Source organism: Jatropha curcas, chromosome 11 (assembly GCF_041381405.1).
Source record: "Jatropha curcas cultivar XTBG-Jc1 chromosome 11, XTBG_Jcur_1.0, whole genome shotgun sequence".
In the NCBI taxonomy this organism is placed as follows: Eukaryota; Viridiplantae; Streptophyta; class Magnoliopsida; order Malpighiales; family Euphorbiaceae; genus Jatropha; species Jatropha curcas.
The window spans coordinates 5,653,096-5,677,346 of NC_143161.1; the positions used below are offsets into that span (position 1 = coordinate 5,653,096).

The 24,251-nt window shown below is 29.6% G+C and overlaps 2 protein-coding genes across 3 annotated transcripts; both read right to left on the minus strand.

Moving 5' to 3' along the window:
* Window positions 1–204: 204 nt before the first annotated feature.
* Window positions 205–4,086, minus strand: LOC110009310 (LOW protein: PPR containing-like protein). Of its 2 annotated transcripts, XM_020678689.3 has the most exons (4): window positions 2,424–4,086; window positions 1,481–2,333; window positions 932–1,172; window positions 205–767 (listed from the first exon to the last, which is right to left on the minus strand). In XM_020678689.3, the coding sequence occupies exons 1-2, from the start codon at window positions 3,771–3,773 to the stop codon at window positions 1,749–1,751; spliced, it is 1,935 nt and encodes a 644-aa protein (XP_020534348.1). In that variant the 5' UTR covers window positions 3,774–4,086; the 3' UTR covers window positions 205–767; window positions 932–1,172; window positions 1,481–1,748. The 2 variants fall into 2 exon arrangements, with proteins under 2 accessions (XP_020534348.1, XP_020534346.1); XM_020678687.3 differs by having other exon boundaries at window positions 1,481–4,086.
* A 221-nt stretch (window positions 4,087–4,307) lies between these two features.
* Window positions 4,308–9,111, minus strand: LOC110008622 (pfkB-like carbohydrate kinase family protein). The gene is made up of 9 exons (XM_020678693.3): window positions 8,948–9,111; window positions 8,729–8,854; window positions 8,398–8,500; window positions 7,773–7,820; window positions 6,678–6,775; window positions 6,449–6,563; window positions 6,187–6,269; window positions 4,984–5,536; window positions 4,308–4,697 (listed from the first exon to the last, which is right to left on the minus strand). Exons 1-9 carry the CDS (start codon window positions 9,032–9,034, stop codon window positions 4,639–4,641), a joined length of 1,272 nt encoding a protein of 423 aa, XP_020534352.1. The 5' UTR covers window positions 9,035–9,111; the 3' UTR covers window positions 4,308–4,638.
* Between the last annotated feature and the right edge of the window lie 15,140 nt (window positions 9,112–24,251).

A 24,251-nucleotide genomic window follows, 5' to 3' on the forward strand; every position in this document is an offset into this window, starting at 1 on the left:
TAAAATTAATTAACTTAAAAATAAAATTTTGTTACTTATGTTTGTGAAATTGATTTTTAAAGTTTTTGTTGGGATTAATGACATTTTTCTATGCTTATATGTAAGTTGAGTCAAAGTTGGAACTTCTTAGGACTCCCAAGCCAAATTTCAAGCTTTATCACTGAACCTTAAAATTCTTAATAGCACCATAATTGGACCATGAAATTTGCAAAAACAGAAAATAATATATATAAATACCAAATTGTCAAACATTCTTGAAGTTAAGATATAGCAAATTCCATATACACATTGCTTCATCAACCTAAGATTATCTATCTAGGGTCAGACCATGCTAAGTTGCCAACAGGAAGGTAAAGGCTAAATTGAGCTATAAAGGACCTAAATGTGCTGCTCCACCCTATGAAATAAGCTGTTTGGTTGCAGGCGGTGTACATAAACTCTGTATTTGTATGATGAAAGCAAAATAACTCAGTGCATGAGTTTTCAGTCTTTGGATTGAGAGAGAAAAGCTAATCCAATAACCGAGAATTCGCATAAACAGTAAGGATGTGCACTGAATCATTGTCCACTTGCATCTGTTTGTAATCATTACTCTCCTGGGCGGACATGAACTTGGACTTAGAGGAATGTATGATCAATGCAAGTTAATTTGCCATAGTTGCTCAAACGCAGTCTACAGTGCCAGTCTTTGCACTGCAGCATTTTTCTCGTAGGCTCATATCATGGATCGAATCACCTTTCTTGCTTCAACCAATATTTTGTTCATCCTGTTTCATATTAACAAGTTTTGCTTAAAAACTTAGCTGACAACATCATTTAAGGCATGTAATGGATAATTATGAGGATTAGAGACTAATGGTAAGGAAACATCAGTTTCTTTGAACATCTGTATGTAAAAGGATATAAAAATCAGACACTAATGTGTACATACCAGAATGTTAATTAGGATCAGAAGATGTTTCCCATCTTCCCCAGAATAGGATCGCATCTTTAGAATGTATAGCCTTGTAGAAGTTCTTCGTGTTATCAGATATTTTTCCACAGATATCAGAAGATGTTTCCCATCTTCCCCAGAATAGGATCGCATCTTTAGTATGTATAGCCTTGTAGAAGTTCTTCGTGTTATCAGATATTTTTCCACAGATATCCTGTCCTCCATATGTTATCTCCTTCTGATAGATGAAGAAGAAAATCTATGAGAAAGCAATTTTGGAGCGATAAGAGGGATATCAAGAATTATTGTATTATTTCTCAATGTTCTTCACTGATATTTCACTGTAATATATTTCACTGTGTTATTACACTAATATTTGAGGAAATTTTCACAACATGCAACTTCATTAAAATTATTCCTTACGTTAACTTATATGCTTCCAAACATATTGAGAATGAATACTTTGTAGCATAAACATAAGAAAACCAGAGAGGGAGTATGGTCATATGGCTCATGATAGACTGCTTCTGTAATATTTCCACATACCTTCTGAACATGAATGGTGATGAATCCATCCTCGTTTCACACTAAGCAAGCATTTTCACAGAAGTGAGCCTTTGTACAACATATTTAGATGTTCTAAAAAGACAATATTTCAGTTGGCATGTCAGCAATTAGCAAATTGTCTGATGAGCCCATCCTCGCTTCACGTTAAGTGAGCATTCGCACAAAAGCAAGCCTTTGTACAACATATTCGTATGTTCTCGAAAGAACATTATTTCAGTTGGCATATCAGCAATTAACAGTCTTCTTATCATAGTGCCTCAGAAACTTCATATAGTTCTGCATTCAAGCAGGCTAACATTGAATATATAGAATATGCTTTCCTATGGGTTCTATCACCTGAGGTAAATACATGGGCTCCATTTTCCAGGTATAACCAACTGCAACCAGCAACCTTCTTAATCTCTTTTCCTCTCATCTTCTTTCTTATCCTCCCCATCTCCGACCAGTTCCCTCCTGCTGCATAAATATTAGCCAACTGCACATAACGAGCTCCATTGTCTCCCTCAATCTTTAACAGTTTATCCTCTACTTCTTTTGCTAGTTCTGCATTCCTATTTAGTATACAAGCATTCAAGAATGCCCCAAGAATTGTAGCATCCTCTTGTTCTATTGGAATTTTTTTCATAAGTAATACTGCCTTTTCTAGCTGATTAGCCCTTCCATAAAGATCAATCATACATGTGTAGTGATCAATTTCAGGCGGTATGTTATATTCATCGGTCATGGAATTAAATAACTTTTCACCTAAATCTACCAATCCACAGTGACGACAAGCTGATAGAAGTGCAATAAAAGTGGCTACATTTGGTCTGACTCCTTTCTCCAGCATGTCCTGAAACAGCTGTATAGCTTTAATCTCATGCCCATGATGAGCATAACCACCTATCATTACATTGTAAAAAATTGAATCTCTTTCACTAACCTTTTGGAAAAATTTTTCCGCATATGTTATACTGCCACATTTCGAATACATGTCAACCATAGCAGTGCTCATTTTCTCATCCATTGCAATCCTCATTCTGAATACATAACCATGAATTTGCTTTCCTGGACTAAGTGCAGCTTGCAGTGCACAGGCACCAAGCAAACTTACAAGGATCAAACCATCAGGAACCACTATTTCCTTAGCCCTATACTCATTAAAAAGTTCAAAAACAGCTTCACATTGCTGTAATCTTAAATACCCAGAAAACAAAGCTGTCCAAACAATAGCATTCTTCTCTGTTAATGAATCAAAAAGCCTACGAGCTTCCACCATCTTTCCTTGCGATGCATAACCCACAATCATAGAAGTGATGGAAAAGGAGCTCCCTATCCTACTAGCTAAATGCGTCGACTCCGCATAGTTCATATTTCCACACTTGCAATAAACATCAACTACACCGCTGTTTATAAATGGATTCGAAGTCAACCCATTCTTCAAAACCCAAGCATGGATTTCCTTTCCAAGCTTCAAGTTCCTTAAACCAGCGCAAGCACTCAGAAGGCTAGCAAAAGTATGCTCATTCCCTTTAACATCATTTTGCATCATGTAAAGAAAAAACTTCAATGATTCCTCCTCATAACCATTTTGAGCATAACCTGAAATCAATATATTCCATGAAACTGTATCATTCAACTCTTTATCCCTCCAAAACAGCTTTAAAGCCCTATCCATTTCACCTTCTCTACAACAAGCTGCTACCATAGCATTCTTTGAAACCAAATCAGCAACTCCTTCACATCCCTTAAACACCTCTGTAGCTGCTTGAAAACAACCACATTTGGAATACATATCAATCAAAGAACTCATAGCAAACCCACTTTTATCATTAGCTGTTTTAACCATATATGAATGCACCTGCCTCCCATAAGACGGCATGGAAAGCTTAGCAAACAAGTTAACCATTGTTGTCAGCGTAAACTCATCCATTCCAATATTATAACAGTCAGTTTGCATTTCAATAAACAACTCAAGAGCACTGGATTCATACCCATCAGCGCTTACATAGCCTGATAACATTGAATTATAGGTAACCAAATCTCTAACAGATGCGGAGTCAAAGACAACTTTTGCTTGTTTTAAGTTCTGTGTTTTTATGTGGGCAGAGATTATTGCATTCCAAGAGAAGACGTTTCTGTCGGGCATTTGGTCGAACAGTTTTTGAGCTTCTCGTGTATGGCCGTGCTTAGAGTACAGATGAATAAGTTGATTGGAGGTGAAGATGGGTAGTGTAAAACCAGCCTTTATGGAGCAGACTTGGTATCGAAGACCATCTTTTAGGGACTTCATTTATACGAACATAATACAGAGAAATTTGTACAATAACTTCAGTTGATGTTTCTTTGGCATGTAACAATAAGCCTCTGTTCCGTACAATTGAATTGCAGGGGAGAATGCGAACTTCCCCCTGTTAACTATTGGCCAAAAAAGCCATGACCTTTTGATAGTGAATGTGATACAAGACATATGGACCTTCCCATAACCAATTACCCAATACGGTGAATCGTCAAAACTATTATGTTCTGCCTAGTCCTCCGGATGACAACTCTCGAACTCAAAACTTTCCATCTCTCACACCAACTAAATTCCCTCCATATTGGCATAGATCAGTTAATTTTATAAGTTAAAAATTTATTGAAATATATCATATTATACTTAAAATTTTTTTGCAATAGCTTTCAGTATAATTTTTCAGTAACATCTCCACGGTTGCAATAGATAATAGTGTGATCTTAATCAAATGAGTACAATTACAAATATTTATAGTTTAAGAAAAAATGACCTATATTGAAAAGTTCAAGTATATAGAAATATTTGGAGAGATTTGGTTTTTTTTTTTTTTTTTTTTTGCAAGATTGGGTCATCATCGTCATCGTCAAAAAATAAAACAAAATCTTTGATTCTATATTGTCTTCAGGAGCGCAGCGAAAGCCCGACATTTCCCCAGCAAAGTGACCTCCAAGGAAAAGCACCTAAACTTGTTGCATTTTGAGGGAGGAAAGCAACGCAAACCACAATCAGGTTGAGAGAGATTGAGCCATTGCTGCTTGATTTGCAACAATATGACCAGTTCGTGTGTTCAACATTTCAACTTTTGCAATTTTTGTTATAAGCATTACCAACACATCACATGATGTAACACGAAATGAATGTATTACAGCATCGACCGATGGACCATAACTTTGGCAGCTGCGTAGCCCCACTTTGCATCATCTGCACAAAACAAATTCACATAGAAAACTAGCATCAGCCTTATCTAAATAAGGCCCTGCAATTCTTTGTAACACCAGAAAGATTCAACATTCAAGTTTATTGCTTTGAGAGAATATTGAGGCTGATATGTCAAACTATTGCAATGATACCGCCTAAAATGCGTTCATTATGGCTTCTACTAATAATGTTTTCAAATGCTATTTAAGAATAAGAGGTTCAATTTTATTTGTTTGATTCACCTTGTAGCAAAATTTACGTAAGTGAAAAATATATGCATAATAAATACCTGCAATAGAGGCCAGACTAAATGTTGAAGGCACATTGGTCTCTGTCTCAATAGCAGCTTTGGCTACAGCAACACCAACTGCCACACTTTGCATAATATCTAAGCCTGAACAAAGAGAAGCAAGTATCCCGCCAACCATGTTGTCACCAGCACCTGTAAGCCTCACAACTGAGGCAGGAAGGGCAGGAAAATGTGCAGCAAAAAGACAAGAATGCCCCTCACCCTGCATAGCTACAGAAACTTTACTTGAGGAGCAGCTTGATGCTACAGTGTCGTACAACCATCTGCTAAATCCATTTCGTTTGGCTCTTTCCCAACTACTACTCATGCAGTTTGGGTCCTTGGAGCATAAGAACACTCCATTTGCACCTAGAGTAGCAACAACTATCTTGACACCCTTGTCTAGCAAAACTGAGATGGCAGGTTTTAACATTTGAAATAAAGATTCTGTTGACTTGATATTATCCCTTTCGATTGGATGAAACATGCTTCCAATCGACAAAGCATTTGCCATGGCAATAAGTTCATCTTCATTGGGAGAAACAAAAGTTACCTGCAGAAATCAATACATCAATTTGGTTTAACGAAGGAAAATAATTGTGTTCTCCATTCAATGAATTTTCTCTAAATAGGCTTTCCGATTAAAGTCACTAAATTCCACTTTTGAGCATCAAGCACTGTTAGCTTGTTAATTAACAATGACATATTCCATTGGTCAACAATACAAAAGTACAGCAGCAAGTAAGGCAAAGGTTGAAATGTATTTTGCAATTTCAAAAATTATTCGTGGGCCTAGTGCACGAAGTATTTCACATTTTAAAAATTTTATAATTTGTGAAAATTCAAAACAAAATGTCCTTATCATAAACTTTTTGCCGAAGTCAAATCAAATATGTGCCACACAAATAAGTTTGAGGTGCAGAATTTACAACCAACAAACAAACATAGTGGATGTATGCTGATTTTATCAGTCACATTTAATGCATGCATATATATCTAGAAAATCTTCGACCCTCCCTAAGTATCCAAAGGGAATGCGATACATCACAGGGCAATTGTAAAAGAATAAACATTACTGAGAAAAGTATCTTTCCTTTCATATTTCTGAACAAGTAAAACAGAGTAACCATCATGAAGAGCATTGGTGTTTTCTTCCAAAAAATTATTGGTTCATATTTACACAGAAAAATTCAAAGACCTCACCTTGTTGACAACTGAGGCGATTCTAATGGATTTTGCAACTGAAACAGGCTCAAACCAAACTGGAATGTTATATTCTGCTGCCACTGATTAGAAAAAAGACAGAAGTTAATTGACAGCGATGGAAAAATGAAAGGTGAGGTAAAAGGCAGAGCGTGGAGAATAATGAGCAGCATCAAGTATGTAATCTACCATAAGAGGTATACATAAAAGGGAGCAGAGAGAGAGAGAGAGAGAGAGAGAGAGCATGATATGTTATAAGTACCCTGACAAGCAGCTTCTAACGCAGGAGGATTCAGATTTGCATCAACCAACAATGCTGAAGCAGAAGAAATATTTCCCTTAAATTGCAGAATCCACTCAGGAGTGAGGAACTTTTCCTGGTGAAAGGTCATCATATAAATAGTTAACACCTGTATAATGATTCTTGAGGCCTGTACAAGTTCCAATCAAGTGGATTCTTTATCAACATAGTCCATGGAAAATAAACTTACAACTGCTTCCACATCTGCAACCCCAACTACAACCTCTCCATGGGTATCAAATGTGCTGGTTATGACAGCAGTTCTGGTATCTTGGTGTTTTCGAATGCCTACATCACCAATAATTTTCACTAATCTTTGACATTCTATTTGCTTGCCAAGAAAACAATGAAAAATATAAAATAAAATATTGCAAGTGGAGGAGGAAATTTCCTCTCCATATGCTATGAATGCCAAAGATTAATCCAATCAAAACCAAAAATAGCAGAAGTTATCAACCTGAGACTCTTTCCTTTCCTTGACAAAATTGATGTGACTTATCAACTTGAGGAATCCTCCAAGTCCTTAATTCCTTCTAATCAGACCAGCTATACCAAGTGGTAGTAACAATTACAGAGAGAGTTCCATTTTAGTTACATTTGTGGTGAAACTGGAAATAGTAGTGAAAATGAGAGATCCAGTCTAAGAACTAGCACGAATGATATACCAACAATTACATAAGCCACATTGTACAGCTTCCTATTCCAGCTGCAACACAAGAGCATAAAGCTCAATGTTTCTGTGTTATGTTTCAAATATACCATCTACCAAACAGGTCCTCCCCTTCTACCCCTCTTTCTGAAAATGTTGTATCCTAAAATCCTCTTCTGACTCCAAGAAAGAGAGAGAAAAAAAGGAAAAAGGAAAAAAGAGCTCCAAGCCTTAAATGTCCTTTTAGGTTTTTCCGCACCTTCAATTTCGAAATTAATACATATCATTCTACCTAATGCTTAACTATAAATCATTTTGAGGCAGATTCCAAATCCCTCATGTGGCATTATCATCAGAAGTTTCAATAACAAATACACAGGATTCAATCATGATCAAACTGAAGAAGGCTAACATTGGTCTAAAGATTAAATCCAATTGGCTTGCTAGGATTCTGGTGACAAAAAAACAGGTTCAACCTAACAATCTATTCATACCAAACACAAAAACATCATTGCTAAATTTCTACTGTATTTAAAGTGGAAATAAAATTCACAGGGTAGTGAACATACACTAGAGATCCAAAATAAAATCTCATGATACAAACAGGTTACAGTTGACACAAAAAAGTAGTTGAACCTTCAGTGGATAGCCCAGCAGAATTCCAGTACTCCAACAGCAAGTTTCCTGTCACAAGTAAGGAAAAAGAATTTCTCAGTTGGGAATATGTTTCAATAACTGCCATATAAACCTGATATGTTATGGCACTAGTAAATTTTGTATCTTCATAAAACTTATCATATCACGTATACATGCCAAATTTTATACATTCTGGTACGATTTGTACAAGCATAAAATTTATGAATGACAGTCACGTACAAGGAATATCAAGATTTGGGTAATTCATGGAGGCATCTACAAATTAAAGAAACAAAGTAAAGATATGATTTAAAACCAAACTTATAATATTGAAATGACTTCAAATAAATTTCTCAAAATAGCAACAGGCCAGCAGGTTTAAAATCTCTAAGCTGCTTAGCAAGAAAAGATCCATGCAGAAAACTAAAGTAAAAGTGTCTTAACTGCCAAGGAATGGACTTCTTGTATCTACCAACAATCTATTTCACATAAGTACTCCAAAGTTCATGTGATTTTCTGTGCAAATTACAAGGATTGCCTGCGTAATTATGTAGGATGTGCGTTCAAAAAGGAATGCAAAGCTCTCAGGGTTAAAAAAGGGAAAAGAAAAGTAAAATAAAATTACCAGCAATGTCAAGGCCCAAGGCACTAATCATGTAAGGCTTAGTTCCAAGCTTTGACATGCACTCAGCAATATTCCTTGCTACTCCTCCAAGTGCATATTGGACCTGCATACAATTAATCCCTTTATGTAAGATTCAGCAAAAGGAACACTTTTATGAACTAAAAACACTTTCACCAACATCGAAAGTCAGTCCAACAAATGGTTCTATTTCACTAATCAACCAAAAACAAAGTCAAATATAAAAAATTAACTAACTTTATATAAATATAGAAAAATTTAAATAAATTACAACAGAGTAAAAAGTGCTGAGAACACACACATATATACATACCTTGCCAGGAATGGTGGTTCTAGGACATGGAGGCATTGAAGGAGTGGCATGAATATCTAATACCATGCCTCCTATCACTACTGGGTCTCCCTCTTCATATTTTGCTTGCTCACCTTTCACTAAAACCTTAGTTCAACAGCAAAAGATTGCATAAAGTAAGTGGTACAAGGAGTAGAAATTGTTAGATAAAGAAAAAGAATGCGAGTGAGATAACCAAACCGGGTACAGTGTAAGATTATCAACATCGGGTGGCGATAAAAGGTGACGAGAAACGCAATTCAATCTCCTCTGGACATTGCCTTCCATTTTCACACTCCAAATTCCCAACTTCAGCTCAGTGAGAAGATAAAACTGAAAAGGAAAAACAAAGAGAAGTCATTCTTACAGACAGCAGTTGCTCGCTAATAAGGGCCTTCTGAAACGCGTAACTAGATGGGCCTTTTAGCTTCATTTTGTGGACGATATTTTTGGGCTTGACGATACTCTTATGAACACGAATCGGCCAGAAACAAGGCCACTCTGGGTCAGCCCAGCCCAGCCCAGCCCAGCCCAGACCAGCCCATTCCCAGCCAACTCAATTGTCCTTCTTTGTTTTTTTTAGACAGCACAACAAAGAACCAGAAATGTGATCAAAATTTAGTTAACAAGTCGTTATGTTGAGCATTGCAATTTGCAATCCAAAGAACCAAAAGCTAAAAGAGTAATGAGAATAGGTCTAACTACTCACACTAATAATACTAATTAAAAATTATTTTATGAATCCCATCATTTTTTAAATAATCAACAAATGCTTTATGTATAAATATTATTAAAAAAAGTGACTTATATATTCGCCGTAACGATCGTATCTAATAAATTGACTAATAAATTTTACATTAAAAATCTCATATCAGCTAAATAATAAATCTATAATGGGCATATAAGAGCGACAAGATAGTAACTAATTGGTTAGCATTGGTTAGTTAAAATCCAAGTAAGACTACATTATACATTTTCACTCCATAGATTTTTACTTATCAATTCAACTTTACCCTTTCAATATTATAATAGAAAGTACATTTTCATTATTTTAAGAAAATGTTAGAAAAAATATAAACATATATAATACATCTGTAATATATATAATTGTATAAATAGAAGGAACAAATATTTTACAAATTTAATGTTTCTTTTCTTTTTCTTGCTTTTTAAATTTGATGATTTGCTTTTAAATTTAAGTTTGCTTTTTGAAGGGGGTGCAATTGCTTACTATACATGACATTGAAAATTATAAAGTTATTATTCAAATTTCTTTATATATACATGAATGAGTATAATTTTTATTAAATAAATAAAATTTCTATAGATTTAAATTTAAATTCTCTCAATATTTTATAAAATATAAGAAAATCAATCAAACTATATTTAACGGCATAGATTATATAGATTTATCATTCGTTGGAGTGGATCATTAGGAGTAGTGATCACTATATTTCAATTAATGTGCTCTTTACTTTTTTGCCACTACGAGAATAATAAATTAAAAATTGATGTAAGAAAGTTCCCTAAACTTATCCAAAAGCATGCTTAATTAACAATTTAATCAATCCTGATACCTTTTAACAACATAATTTTCCACAATTAACAAAAGATTGGTCACTTTGCGGCAAAACCTTGTCTTTCTAATCAGAAAATTTTTGAGAAGATCAAAGTATTAGAAATTAGAATTACTAATTTAACAACATATTTTTTCCACAATTAACAGTATTTAGTTGTTAACTGTTTGAGTAGTTTTTCATAAAACGTTCAAAGCTAAACGTTACACGAGTTAACTTTTTTATAAAATACTACTTTAATCTTTAAAAGTTAGTTGAAACTTTATATTACTGAAAATTACGAAAAGCGTTAAAAACGCTAAAAATTATTTAAAAAGTTATTACCGAACACAGTTCTAAAATGAATTTCGAAAAGTATGGGCGGCGCATATTAGCATTAGAAAGTGTAGCAAAAATTTGGTATTGGGATTGATTTTGAAATCAGCTGAGGTATAATATATAATGTTTGAAGATGATAGCTTCTTTTCCTATTTTTAAAGATTGGCCACATATTTTGATAGTATAATTCCAAATTGTTATTGGAAAATATTCTAGTGTTGTAATTGTCACTTGAATTTAAAGTCATAGAGTAATAATTATGTTGATTTGATAGTACAATAAGAAGACATGGTATTCATTAATTGTCATATATAGGAAATTTTAAATTATTGGCTTTTCCTCCAATAAAAATTAATGAATTAATTTAAATCTAATTAGTAAAAAAAAAATCAGTTGAATAACTTCTGAAAGTTGTTTTTTTAAGATAAACAAAATAAATAATTTTAAAAAAATAAAATCAAATTATACCAAATGAGCCATTAATCTCTATTAAAAAGTCTAATATAATTCTTGATTAAGAGTCGCTTCAGTAAAATTAATTATTTTGATAACTAGTAGCATTTAGCTGTTTTAATAACTTTTCATAAAATGTTAAAAGTTAAATGCTATGTAGTTAATTTTTTATAAAACGTTATCGTAGTCTCTAAAAACTAATTCAAACGTTATATTACCGAACACCATAAAAGTTGTATTCGGCAACAACTTTTTAAGTAGTTTGTCAAAACTCTAAATGCTAGTTTTGTATATTGTTCGGTAACATAGCGTTTAAACTAATTTTTAATAAAATTAACTCATGTAACGTTTAATTTTTAACATTTTATGAAAAGTTATTAAAATAATTAATAATTACTAAAATAACTACCATACGCCAAAACAATTGATTTTGCTGAATAGACGCAAACAATAAGGTTTAGCATTTTGACCAGATAATTCTTTCAAGCCACTCGTTCAAGCCCACCACACTTTAGGTGCCACCTAATGGAATATCATAGGACTAAATACCAAATGCCTTTCTTCTCCCCCACTATAGATGTACAAGAAAAGGCCAGAGTAGCATGCAGTGCCCATCATATATATACGCGTTGACGTCAAATTCTACATCACATATAGATCTTTGGTGATGAATATGGTCCCCTTGAGACAGTCCAACGTTGATTAGTTTCTAACAATAAAAAAATCATTGAAAAATAAAATTGAAACAAAAAAATAAAAGGACTTTTGCAATGTCCCAACTATTTTGGAATTTAGTTTGGTAAAAATCAAAGTTTTAGATTATAAAAAGGAGACTTATGATGGAACTTTGTGAGGTGTGAGATTTGAAGGCAAAGTTTCAATGCAGGCCCTAAAATTTCCATTTCTGCAAATGAAAAGTAGAGGTGGGTACCCTAGTTTGTGGTAGACAAAGGGCTTGTACCCAATGCAATTGGAAGGCCATAAGGGCTTTTTCCTACTCTGCTATACCTATTAAAGTCTCTCAATGAAAGGGAATGCAATTTTTTTGTGCCAAACTTGAACTGAGTGTCCGATGAGGTTAGCTATGGAAACAAGTAGGTTGGCACTTGACATGCCATGTTTCTGTTACTATTCTTCACTTCAAGGGACTAGATAAAGGCAATTGAAAAATGAAAAGAGGAGTAAAGAAATAAAATAAATATTAGAAAAAAAAAATAAAACTTTGATTCAACTCTGGGTTATTAATTTTTTTTTTCCATTAAAAAGGGTTTTAACACAAAATGAAATGAAATAAAGAATGAAATACGAAATAAAATTGAATGGAAATATGAACGAAATAAGAAATTTCTATTATTATGTTTCGTACGCATGAAATAGAAATTTTATTTTCATTCTTTTATTTATTTTTTTATACGGAACGAAATAACATTGTGACTACACAGTAGGGGGTAGTCTCCTCTTTGAACGACATTCATCAAATTGGTGATAACTTTTGTGCTGGAGAAAATTCGAGCTCAAGCTTGACATTTCTCACTCCTTATATTTTCTACGAGAGGTAAAAAGACCAATCAGCCACAACTAATTGGCATTTATTTTTATTTGGTTATAAAGATGGGGAGGAATAGGATGAAAATCACCAAAACCCAAAGTACATAATGTAACCTAACTACAGTAAAATATTTATCTATGTCAACATAACAAATTTAATAACAATCAATGGCATAAAAAAAAAAAAGAAAAAAAAAAGAGCATATATATCTTTTTCTTGGAGAAAAAAAATCCATATTGAATTAATAAAAGAACAAAATCTCATTTAAATTATCTAGGAAACTGATTGGATCATTGGATTACTCCTTGAAATTGAGAATAAAGAACGTAGCTTTTTTACTATAAATTGAAGACTTTTTTTTAATTCTTTTCCTTTTTAAAAAAAATTAAATTTATATTATTAAATGGGTCGAATGGACAATTTGAAACCTGCCCTTGAGCCTCTAATTTCCAGGTTGCTCCGTAGCTGTCGTTTTTTGCGTATGAAGTACTGCATTGTGGACTTTTTTTGTTAGTGCAAAATTCATTACAACATCACAGCATCAGGAATAATTGTTTTTATGCAAATCGAACCATGTATGGACAACCCAAAAAAAACAAGAGAGACAACCTAGTTCTCAAGTTAATTAATTTTTTAATTAAATATGTTCAAGAATGGGGTTTATAATTCACTTAAATTAATTTTAAATGACACTTTTTTATAATATTTTTGTAAGTATTTTAATACAATTATGGAAGCATATAAGAATGGAAAGAAAGAAGTTGTGCTCTGAACCATATTAGAAATTCAAATTCAATTTTAAAATTTAAGGTTTCGTTTGTTTCTGTAAAATAACTTGCAGGAAAATATTTTCCACAATTTTCCATTTTTTGAAGCGCTCAAGAAAATAAGTCAACGAAAAATATTTTCCTAGTCAAAAGAAAATTAAGTTATTTTTTTTAAGGAAAACAACTTCTCATTCTCGAGAGAGTAAAACATTTTTCGGATATTGATGAACCTTATAAATTTATATTTTTAATTTATTAATCATAATAGTCACTATCTACCACCAGCCTCCACCGATATATATATATATAGCATCCTTTTCATATTTAACAATAAAATTTTATTATTATTAATATTTTTTGTGATCTTATGAGATAAAAATTTTAATATTTTTAATTAATTTTTATTATTACAATTAAACTACGAAAATAAATCATTTAAAAAATATTTTCTTACAAGTTAGTTTATAAAAACAAAACGGAGCCTCTAATATTTTAGTCTATTCCAAAACAATCAGCGAATTTGGGATCTCATTTTTTAGTTTGGGCAACTAATTTTATATGTCTGATTCGACGTAGTGGTTAGAAAATCCTCCATCTTTAATTTATGATGTAGTTATTCTTAATGCTAATAATAATTGAACCAATTTTCTATTGAAAAAGAAAAAAAAATGCAAAATGGAACCATATACGAGAAATATAAAATAATTGATAATAAGTCTATATCAAGGATAATGACTTGTAATAATAAATGTACAAACTACAACAAAAATCAGTCTAAATCAAACCTGCCAAAGCCCTGGTTGTAACTAACAAGGCATATGTCAATTATTATTATTTTATTATTATTATTTATTAAAGGTTGTTAGAGTATTATTGTCACAGCTTTTTGTTCACAAGAACTCGCAGACGGTTTCTACTTGTATACTTAACTGCAAACACATTTATTTTTTAAAAAATATTTATATATTTTTTATTTATTGCTATTAAATTCTGTGTAATTTATTTTTGAAATATATTTATAGATTCTTTAATTATTTTTTTAATATAATTGTTGATTGGTAAAAGATTGTTGGTTGGTATGTGTATCAAATCAATCAATTGTTCAACTTTAAAATTTCCAAGGCACGTGAGTAGACTAACGTTACTCTACTAGTGCTAGGTTTCAAACTCTTTAAATACAATGGGTCAAAATATTTGATTGGGTAAATATGGAAAATTTATTATCCTATTTTTATATTTTGTCACTTTTATTTTATATCAAGATAATATTTATTATCTCTTTTTAATTTACTAAATTGATGAAAATTATTATAGTCGTAAAAATTCAAACTCACTCCTCACATAAGTGAGAATATCAACCATACCACACTCAGTTAAAAAACACATGGCTTTTTGTTACTATATCTTGAAAAAATATATTAGTTTATTTTATTTTTTGTTTTCTTTATACATTTATATTCTTCTATCAATTTTTTATATTTTTCATTAAAAATAAGGATAGATTAATTAATTTTGACAAAATATAAAGATAAAATAGTCAATTTAAATAGAGAGATAGATTAAGGAATATGAGAACAAAATAATAATTTATTAATGAAAAAGTAAAAAACAAGAGTAACAGATGATATAATAGTATAAGGGAGACAAGCAAAATAGGATAAAATAGTATATTTTTACAAAATATGATGTCAAAAATCATAATTTTTAAATAAATATTCAATTTGACCCTTAAATTCTCATATTTGATATTAATTTCACATTAATTTAAGACAAAATAATTTCACATTGAATTTGTGAATATTTTACCTAGTTTTACTAAAAAAATAATAAATTAGGAAAGCTTCTACTCTTAAATATCTTTTAAATGATAAAATAATATTTAAAATAAAAGTAAAAACAGAAAAAACAAAATAAAAAGAATTCAATCACATTATCAAAGATGGATAAGAAAAATAAAAATGAAAAGTAAATATTTTCAAAATTTCACTTCCTTTTGGTTTTAAAAATAGAAAACTTAAAACTTTATTACTTCTTATCAAAAGTGAGAAACAATTCAATTTGAAAATCTGAAAAGTTAATTATTAGGTTTCAAAAAGAAGAAAAATACCATTTAAGATTGAAAGTGACCTCAATTTTCGTAAGTTTGAGAATATAAATTTAATTATTGAGAAACACATTTTACTAAAAGAATATAAAACTAGGAGCGCTACAGCCTAAGGGAGATTACACCTCCTCTTTATACTAAAGAAAAAAAATTAATATTTTAATATTTTATTGTTACGACGCGAATGTTCTTAAACAGAAAAAAATATGATTTTTCTAGGCAACTCTATTATTTTAATTATAATAATTTCATTTATCAATTTACCAAAATGGGTATTAATATAATTCTGGTGAAAGCCAAAGTATTGAAGATATGACATTATTTTGTTTTCACATTGAAGGTTCCTTGTGAAGGTATATAATTTCCACAAAAAGAGTGTAGTAGAACAATTTAGACTTTCAACTTTTGCCTTTTTGTCATTAGCTTGATAATTGCTTTCTTAATTATATAGTGTACGATAATTACAAGTAAGACCGTCCATATAATCCGAGTCATTTAGAATTGAAATCTTAGTAAAACATGTGAAGAAGGCATGAATATTCAATTGAAACATTAATGCATGATTAATTAATTAATTAATGATTATGCTAAATTACTTTACTTGTCTCTATTAACAAAGCCGCCTGCCTTTCGACTTCTCTTCATTTTTGTTTGTGAAAAAAAAATTGAGATATGGAGAATTCGAACTCGTATCTCACGGTGCTTTATTTTTTTATTTTTTCAGATTTAATTACCATTTTTTAATTAGACTTAAGGATGCTAATCTTCCCAGTTTATTTATCTATTTATTTATTTTTTTATCTATAAGTAAACTATTGAAACATCAAGGAAATTAATGAAAAGATTAACCTATCTAAGGTAGGCAAAAACTGGTGTAGCCAAGCCACCTCATCATGCTTACAATATTACAGTGTTACGTATAAAAATGTTAATTATATTTGGGGCGTCTGAGTTTTTTATTCTTTGATGTCTAAGCAGAAAAAAATTACAATTAAAATTTTATTTTTAAGAGTATACGTGGTACATAAATATTTGAGACGGAATTAATAATGGCAGGCTCAAGTATGATTGATGAAAATTAATGCGTGAATATTGATAGACACTAAATAGAAATTAGGAAAAATTAATTTGAATTTAACAATCAAAATAAAATAATTTAATCATAATTTGGGTCATTCCTGCACTTCTTAATTCAAATTCACGCTGAGCAAGCCCAAAATAGGGATAAAGCGTTTCCTTCTGAGCATTTAAAAGACTCTATATCCAGGGCTTGAAATCGAAACTTCTGATTAAAAGAGAAGGAATTCGTATCATTTTATTTCATCCCTAGAGGTGTTTAGGCTCTTTAATCATATGACACGTGAAAATTCAAATTTTGATAATATTGGTTGAAATATCCATATATTTTAACAGTGTTTCATCAATAATTGCAGTGCCATTGTCATAACAATTTTCTTTATGTTAATGTGTTGGCATACAAAGATTCGCCCATATTTATTTGATCATTGTCTTTTGGAATTTCTGCAGGTTCTGTGAATCCAGAATAAATTTATGGAATTTTGAATTTAAATTATGGTATAATGATAAGTGATGCACCAAACTCTATAAAATCCTATTCGGCAACAGTTTTTTTCTATAGTATTTAGCATTCTACCTAATTTCAAAGTATATTATTTTGTGACATAGCGTATATATTAGTATTTAATATTTGAGGAAATGGATTATCGAAACGTTATTTTTCGAGGTCAGCGTTAGTTAAACATTTATACTTACAATGAATTTAAGAGTTAATAAAGCAGTTCGTTTGCTAAACATGATTTAACAAACTATTTATTTCAATAGTGTACATATAAATTTTTCTAAAAGTGATAATTCCGTATTTTGAACATTTAATAAATTTTGTAGATAAAGTTCTCTGAAAATGTAATTTGATTTCTCTACTTGCACTACACGTTTAAAGATTTATAATATATTATTTTTTTATATATAAAAAGTTTAATAAATCAGAGAAACGTGTGGATTACAAAATAGAGATAACTTTTTTTTTAAATAATATTTATCAAATTGATAATAACTTTTACGAGAATTTGAATTGGAGACCACGCGTGGTTGATACTCTACAAACATGTTGACGTAACAGTATCACTAACTGGGTACCACAAATGATATAGATCGACCCACTTGCCCTCTTACAAGGTATCAACACTACACATGGATATGCAAGTTGTGACCCGGAAATCAATTGATGTACAGCTAAAACCGATTAAGCACTTGTTTAGTACTTAATCTTTAGTTTATTTTCTTTGTCTTGAATTTGCTACTAATTGGGTTATTTTATTTTCTAAACTAAATATAAGAAATATCCACCCACTTTACTTAGATAAGGTCTAACCTGCTCCACCGGTCTTCCGGGTCAACATCCAGTTCAGATTTTTAAAAATTAATTACATTTTTTTTTCGAAAGGAAAAAATTAATTAAATTAAACTTTTGTTAATTATTCTTCAATTGTCTCCTTCAAGGATCCAAAGGGGCATTAGCATTTATTAAACCGTATATTCTACACCAGATAGAATAGTATTATAATTTTGGATTAACTATATAAACAACTATGATCAACAATATCGATAGAGTTGTCATTCATCTAACGGTCTAATTTCATTTTATATTATTAATTAAAACACCATATATATCCCTTAAAAGAAATACAAAATCAATAACGAATCAGATAGTTCAATTGCAAAGCGTATTTGCGGGATTGACCATCATGCCTTTGGTTATGAATTTAATCTTTCACAATACAAACTTCCCATAAATTAGTCATTTGCCTCCGAGAGCGAGAGGTGATTAGTTAGATTTATGGACTATTAAAATAGATATTGGCTTGAATACCTCATGCATGTATATAAAAAAAAGACTTGGTGATTAAAGTCTCATCTTAAATAATTTTTAAGTCACGTTTTTTTTTTTTTCCCACTCTGAAATATGGTTTATATGGTGAATCTGTGACCCGATTTAATTCATAAATTATAAAAATACATACTTAATCCAGTTAATTATACTTTCAAATTCGCCCAATTAGGTTGATTGTTTGGTGTATCGGATTATAACGGTATAATGTTTTTTTAATTTTATCATAATTATCTCTATATTTTTCAAAGGATAATTTAATTAAATCAATAAATATCGTTGCAATTTAAGATAACTAATTATTTTCTTAATTTCTATATAATAGCCTTAAACAATTTGCGAATAATATTTGAAAATTTCAATTTCACGAGAGCCAAGCTGTCAATTGCTGACCACATACCTATGTTCCCTTGTCAAATTATTGACTCTTCTAAGTCAAAGATACCACAATTATATAATTCGAGAAAAAAAGAAGAGGTCATTAATTAAGTTATACACATGCTGATCATATCTTTTGAACTTTACACTGTTTATAGTCAAATTGTAAACTCAATTGAGTCCAAAAATATATAAAAAATTAAATTAATTTAATTCCCAAGTGATTGAATATTATTTGAAAGAGAGAAAGCATCTCACGTTTCAATGCATCAAACACAAGGATTTTCATCATCAACTTAAAATTTGTCAAATAAATTAGTAAAAAATACATGACAATGAACTCAAAGGTTATACATATACATAACCGAATCAAATGATATACGTAATTTCACTTTTGAAAGAGAAAGAGAGATTATAATATTTTAATGATAATGAAATAAAAATAAAATAGATAATTTTATTATTTGTTTAAAAAATTAAAGAATTCGTGAAAATAGCTAGCCTCCTATGTATATATATATATAATTGATAAAATACTTCCGCACCAAATAATTTGTTTTAGTTCTTATGCACAAGAGGATTAAAGTGATCTTTTTATAATTTTTAGATATATTCTCTAATCATTTTATACGTATTACTATTGAAATATATAAATTTAGTTAAAAGAAAGAAAATTATTATAAAGAAAAAATTCTTAATTTATTTTACTATGATATGAATATATAATGGCTACGTAAACAATTAACCATTCAATCTTTTTTCTAAGAGAAAAATTAATTTTCATTAAGAAATAATATCAGCTAAAACAAAATTAGAAATGAAGCGGGAACATCCTCTGTTCAAATCAGTTTATCTAATAGAATGAAAATCTAATTTAAAACGCTATGTGGCACTTGAATCATTCATTCAATGAACTAAATAGAAATAAATGATTGATCAATTTCATTGAATAGATAATTATTGAAGACAAAAAATAAAATAAAAAAAAAGAAAAGGAGGAAAAAGAGAAAAATTTCCCAAGTTGTAAGGAAAGAGATGGAGTATACAAAAGGGAAAATGTAGGGCAGAGGCTATCATATATATGTTGATAGATCAGACCGTCGTCTTTGTTGACCTACAAATAAAAATATAAGTTGAAGAGACTTTGGTAGCCACTTTTGGACAAATTGAAGAAAAAAGATAATTTTGCAATCTTGTATTATATTAACCCATTGACTTTCTTGATAATATCCATGCTTCTTTTAATATTTAATTATTCTTTTTGCATATTATTTGATTATGTTCACACACTCTCGATATTATAATAATAATAATGAATTAAAAGGTGTAAAATAAAATAATGTTATTAAAAAATTATCTCTTTTAACTGTTGCATATATATTTTAAATTTGAATGAAAGATGATATTTAAATTTTGAAAATACATGCGAATACTCGTAAATCTGAAATCTTATACTCTATGGATGAATCTCTTATATAATTTTTGAGTATTATGTTTTAAAAATAATTTGATTTAAGTAAATAATTTAGATCTCAAGTGCTATTTATGCATGTAAATTTACGAAGTCGTTCTATTTATTTTTCATTCGTTAGTTGTATTCTAATTGATTTGAACTCATAATGTAACAGTTGAGTGCTTTATGCTAAGTAAATAGTAAGGACCACAAATTAATGGCCTCTTAATTAGAATTTTGATCAGACATTTATTTTTTAAAAAATTGCAACAGCTTTTCAATAGTTTTATCAAAACGTAAAGTGTTTACTGATATAGCATTTAAACTAGGTTTTAGATATTAAAGTAATATTTTATAAAATGTTAATACATCGACATAAAGGGTTGACACCTCGATGTGGGCCTTTCACCATCTACTGTTGTAGTATGTTCTAAGGGTTGGTTGGATCCTATAATATTTAGCTTTTAGCATTTTATAAAAAATTACGAAAAACAACTAATTCTCTCGAATGGACTCTGTTTGGGAGATACAGGTTCTATAAGCAAATGGAATATTAAAGAGAGATTTATAGGAGGAAGGTAGCCACTTTTATTGGTAACTTATGCAATGAACACTCTTGAATTGCATGACTTGAAAATAAAGAAACAATTAAAGCAACTATACTTAGTGGTTTCTTTTTTAGTTTAGGACAACAGATCATGCAAAAAGTGCATATAATAATTCTCAGCCAAGAAGAAAATCCAAAATACAAAACATCAACAAAGATTGATCTCTCTATATTTAGTTTCTCCTTTCTGTCTTTTTAAATTGTCCAAATTGGAAATCAAAGTGTCCAAAAACACCATTCTTATCAAGGAGATTTCACATGCCTTCTTCATGGTCCCAGATTCCTTTATGGAACATCTAAGATGTTAGAACATAGACAAACAACAAATAAAAATTTGAATTGAAAAACTTACAATTATCCTTCAAAATTCTTAATTCAAAAATTGGAAAGTAATTTTGTCTAAATAATAAATTTTAATCTGACAATAACACTTTCTATTCTGAAAATAACAATCATATTTAAATTACCCAATACTTGATTTATGGACCACAATTAAATTTAAAATAAAAAATAAAAAATTATGGACCACAAGGTCAAATGCCATTTATAAATAACAAGTAATAGTGAACAATATAACTTGAAACAGCTACAACAGTAGTCAATAATGTAGATTCACTCCCTTTCAAATGTAAATGAATAATACTATTTTTATATATTTCATTTAATTATTACAAAAATACCACCTGCCACATTGCATGTTGACAGTGGTTTTAATCTATATAATGCTACTGTGACTCTGCCATGGCCACCTGATCATAACAAATGTGGTTAGACAATTGACAATTTGATTCAAAGTCTTAAATTGGAAATCAGAATATCTTTCTCTCTTTGTATACACAATCAATCTTTTAACATGATTACTATACTTAAATCAGATCATTTAATAATTTATCTATTTATTGGAAAGTTTAATTGGTCGAAATAACACTGCAGGTATACAGCATTAGTGATTCTCTCTTTAGCTCATCAAAATAATGGAAAAATCATAATTATTTAACATTTTATTTAATGATATTTTTTGTCTTCCATTATATCAACTTTTTTTTTTTATATATACATTGAAAAGAAATAAAAAAAAAGAAAACTAATATATCTTTTAAGGTTTGTATAGTTTAATTTTTTACCTGACTTGCAAGTCAAATTCATCTAGGAATGCAATCCCTTACTGATCCAATTGCATTACATGAATATGTATATTTGCATAGAAAAATAACATATTCAACAAATATTGCCATATATTTTTGAGTAATACATGATTTTTTTTTTTTACTGGTATAACCAAGGGTATAATCCCCTCGTGCAATGGAGCGTAAAAACTTTTAATCCGGAAAAATTGAAATCACTTATTATTCTAACTAACATCTTATTTGTGCATAAGATATCCTTACTAAGATTATAAATTATTTTTTACACAATAGGAAATTAAATGAAACAAATAGTTTGCATGCATCGAATTTGCTTCCATAACAAAATATTATACGGTCTGAAATAAACTGAATCATTAAAATATTGAGGGCTGAATATATAAATTTACACTTGAATTTTGTTATTTTAACATTATAGCACCATCAACTTTTACTTTAACCTATCAAACACTTCATTTTATAAAATTATACCTATTAAACACTTCAATTTCCAAAACTATTTTATTGAACGTTTCAACTTGTAAAATTAGAACAATTATACACTCATTAAAAAGTTAAAAATTATGAAAATTATTGTTTCAATAGTCATACTGCATATTAAGTCAATATTTTACAGATAAAAATCAAAAATTCTAAAAACTATTGATATTAATATCGAAAGGTATGTAATATTACCAAAATTTATAAATTCAAGTGCATGATAGGTCATCCACAAAGTTCAGTGTACCACAAACTTAAAATTATAAAATTTTGGGATGAATTTATGTATCGGGACAAATAATGAGATATGCAAATTGTGAAGACAAAATCCTTAATTTCGTAGCTTTGTCTTAGTTGGGATGCCCACTGTTGTTTCATGAACTCAATGAAAAAGTTAACATTGTCCTTCTTTGCAAATAGAACAACATGCATCAGCTTTTTTGTCCTTATTCCAAATTTCTTATTTATATTTTGCTGCCGACAAAAACTTAAAATTGTTTATTAGTACTCCTAAGCATACGCATGTGTGTGTATATATAAATATATTTGGTACTTGGTAGTTCTCTTTTTTAAAATTAAAAAAAAAAAAAACTTTGAACTATTGAAGTATAGCAAAGTTAAAATGACTTTGAGTCAATGGAACGTAAAGTACATGAATTTTATAAATTAACGTAATATAATTTTATTAATTTTCAAATATGTTAGATTTCATATTCAATTATCTGCTTGAGAAAATAAAATTATAAAATTAAAAGGTTTTTTGGAAGTGATTTAAATTTAATTATTAATAAAAAATTAATAAAATCAAGAAAACCCACTTCTTGGGTGAAATTTTTTTCTATAAAATGATTGAATTGAGACTAAGATGAAATTTATTAATTTTAGAAATTGTAGTTTTTTTAATCAAATAAAAAATATATTTATAAAATATTAAAAATACTCAAATTTTATCAATTTTAAATTATTTTTTATATTTATTAAGTTTAAAACTTTTTGATTTATATCCTTTAATATTAATTGAATATTTATACAATTTATAAGTCAAAGATGTAGATAACAATGATTGAATATTCCTTATTTGGTGAATGGTATACATTTTGTGTTTGAATATTTTAATCAAAACTTTGGTTTGCTGTGCAATTCTTAAATTAAAATATGATTTCAGTTTTTGGTGAATATAAATTTTATAATATGTCAATTTTTGAATTTTTTTTAAATTTACTCTTGTAATTACTAGCCTAATATAATCTTTGGTAGCTTCTTCCTCATTTTAGTTATATTGAAATTATATTACAATATTAATTTTTTTTTTCATTTCAATATAATTTAATTTTTAATTATTAATAAATCCATTGTTATAAAATTGAGTTTATGATATAAAGCCAACTAAAAAAAACTACGAGGTGTTTCTTATAAAATCCATTTGTTGAATTTAAGATCTTAAGGTGGTTCTTTTGACTGGTCTAACTTAATAAAATAATAATTAATAAGTACACCGCTGCTGCTGCTTATCCACTTTTGCTTACGCATACGTAAGTCAGTAACGTAACTGACATGCATATTCACTAAATGAGTAAATATTGTATTAGTAGCATTTTTCAAAAAATTTGACCAATTTTACTATATTATAAATATAATTTTATCAATTTTAAAAATAAAAATATAAATTAAAAGTTAAATAAAATTTAATTTAATTTGCATCGTGTTGATCTTCAATTTAATTAGTTTTATTTGAGTATTCAATTAAATTATCTCATGTTGATCCT

Coding starts and splice junctions, on each gene's coding strand:
- LOC110008622 (XM_020678693.3), bottom strand. CDS start 9,034: ATGGAAGGCAATGTCCAGAGGAGATTGAATTGCGTTTCTCGTCACCTT. Junction 8,855..8,947: donor ATAATCTTACACTGTACCCG/GTTTGGTTATCT, acceptor TGTTGAACTAAG/GTTTTAGTGAAAGGTGAGCA. Junction 6,564..6,677: donor TTGCAGATGTGGAAGCAGTT/GTAAGTTTATTT, acceptor ACCTTTCACCAG/GAAAAGTTCCTCACTCCTGA.
- LOC110009310 (XM_020678687.3), bottom strand. CDS start 3,773: ATGAAGTCCCTAAAAGATGGTCTTCGATACCAAGTCTGCTCCATAAAG.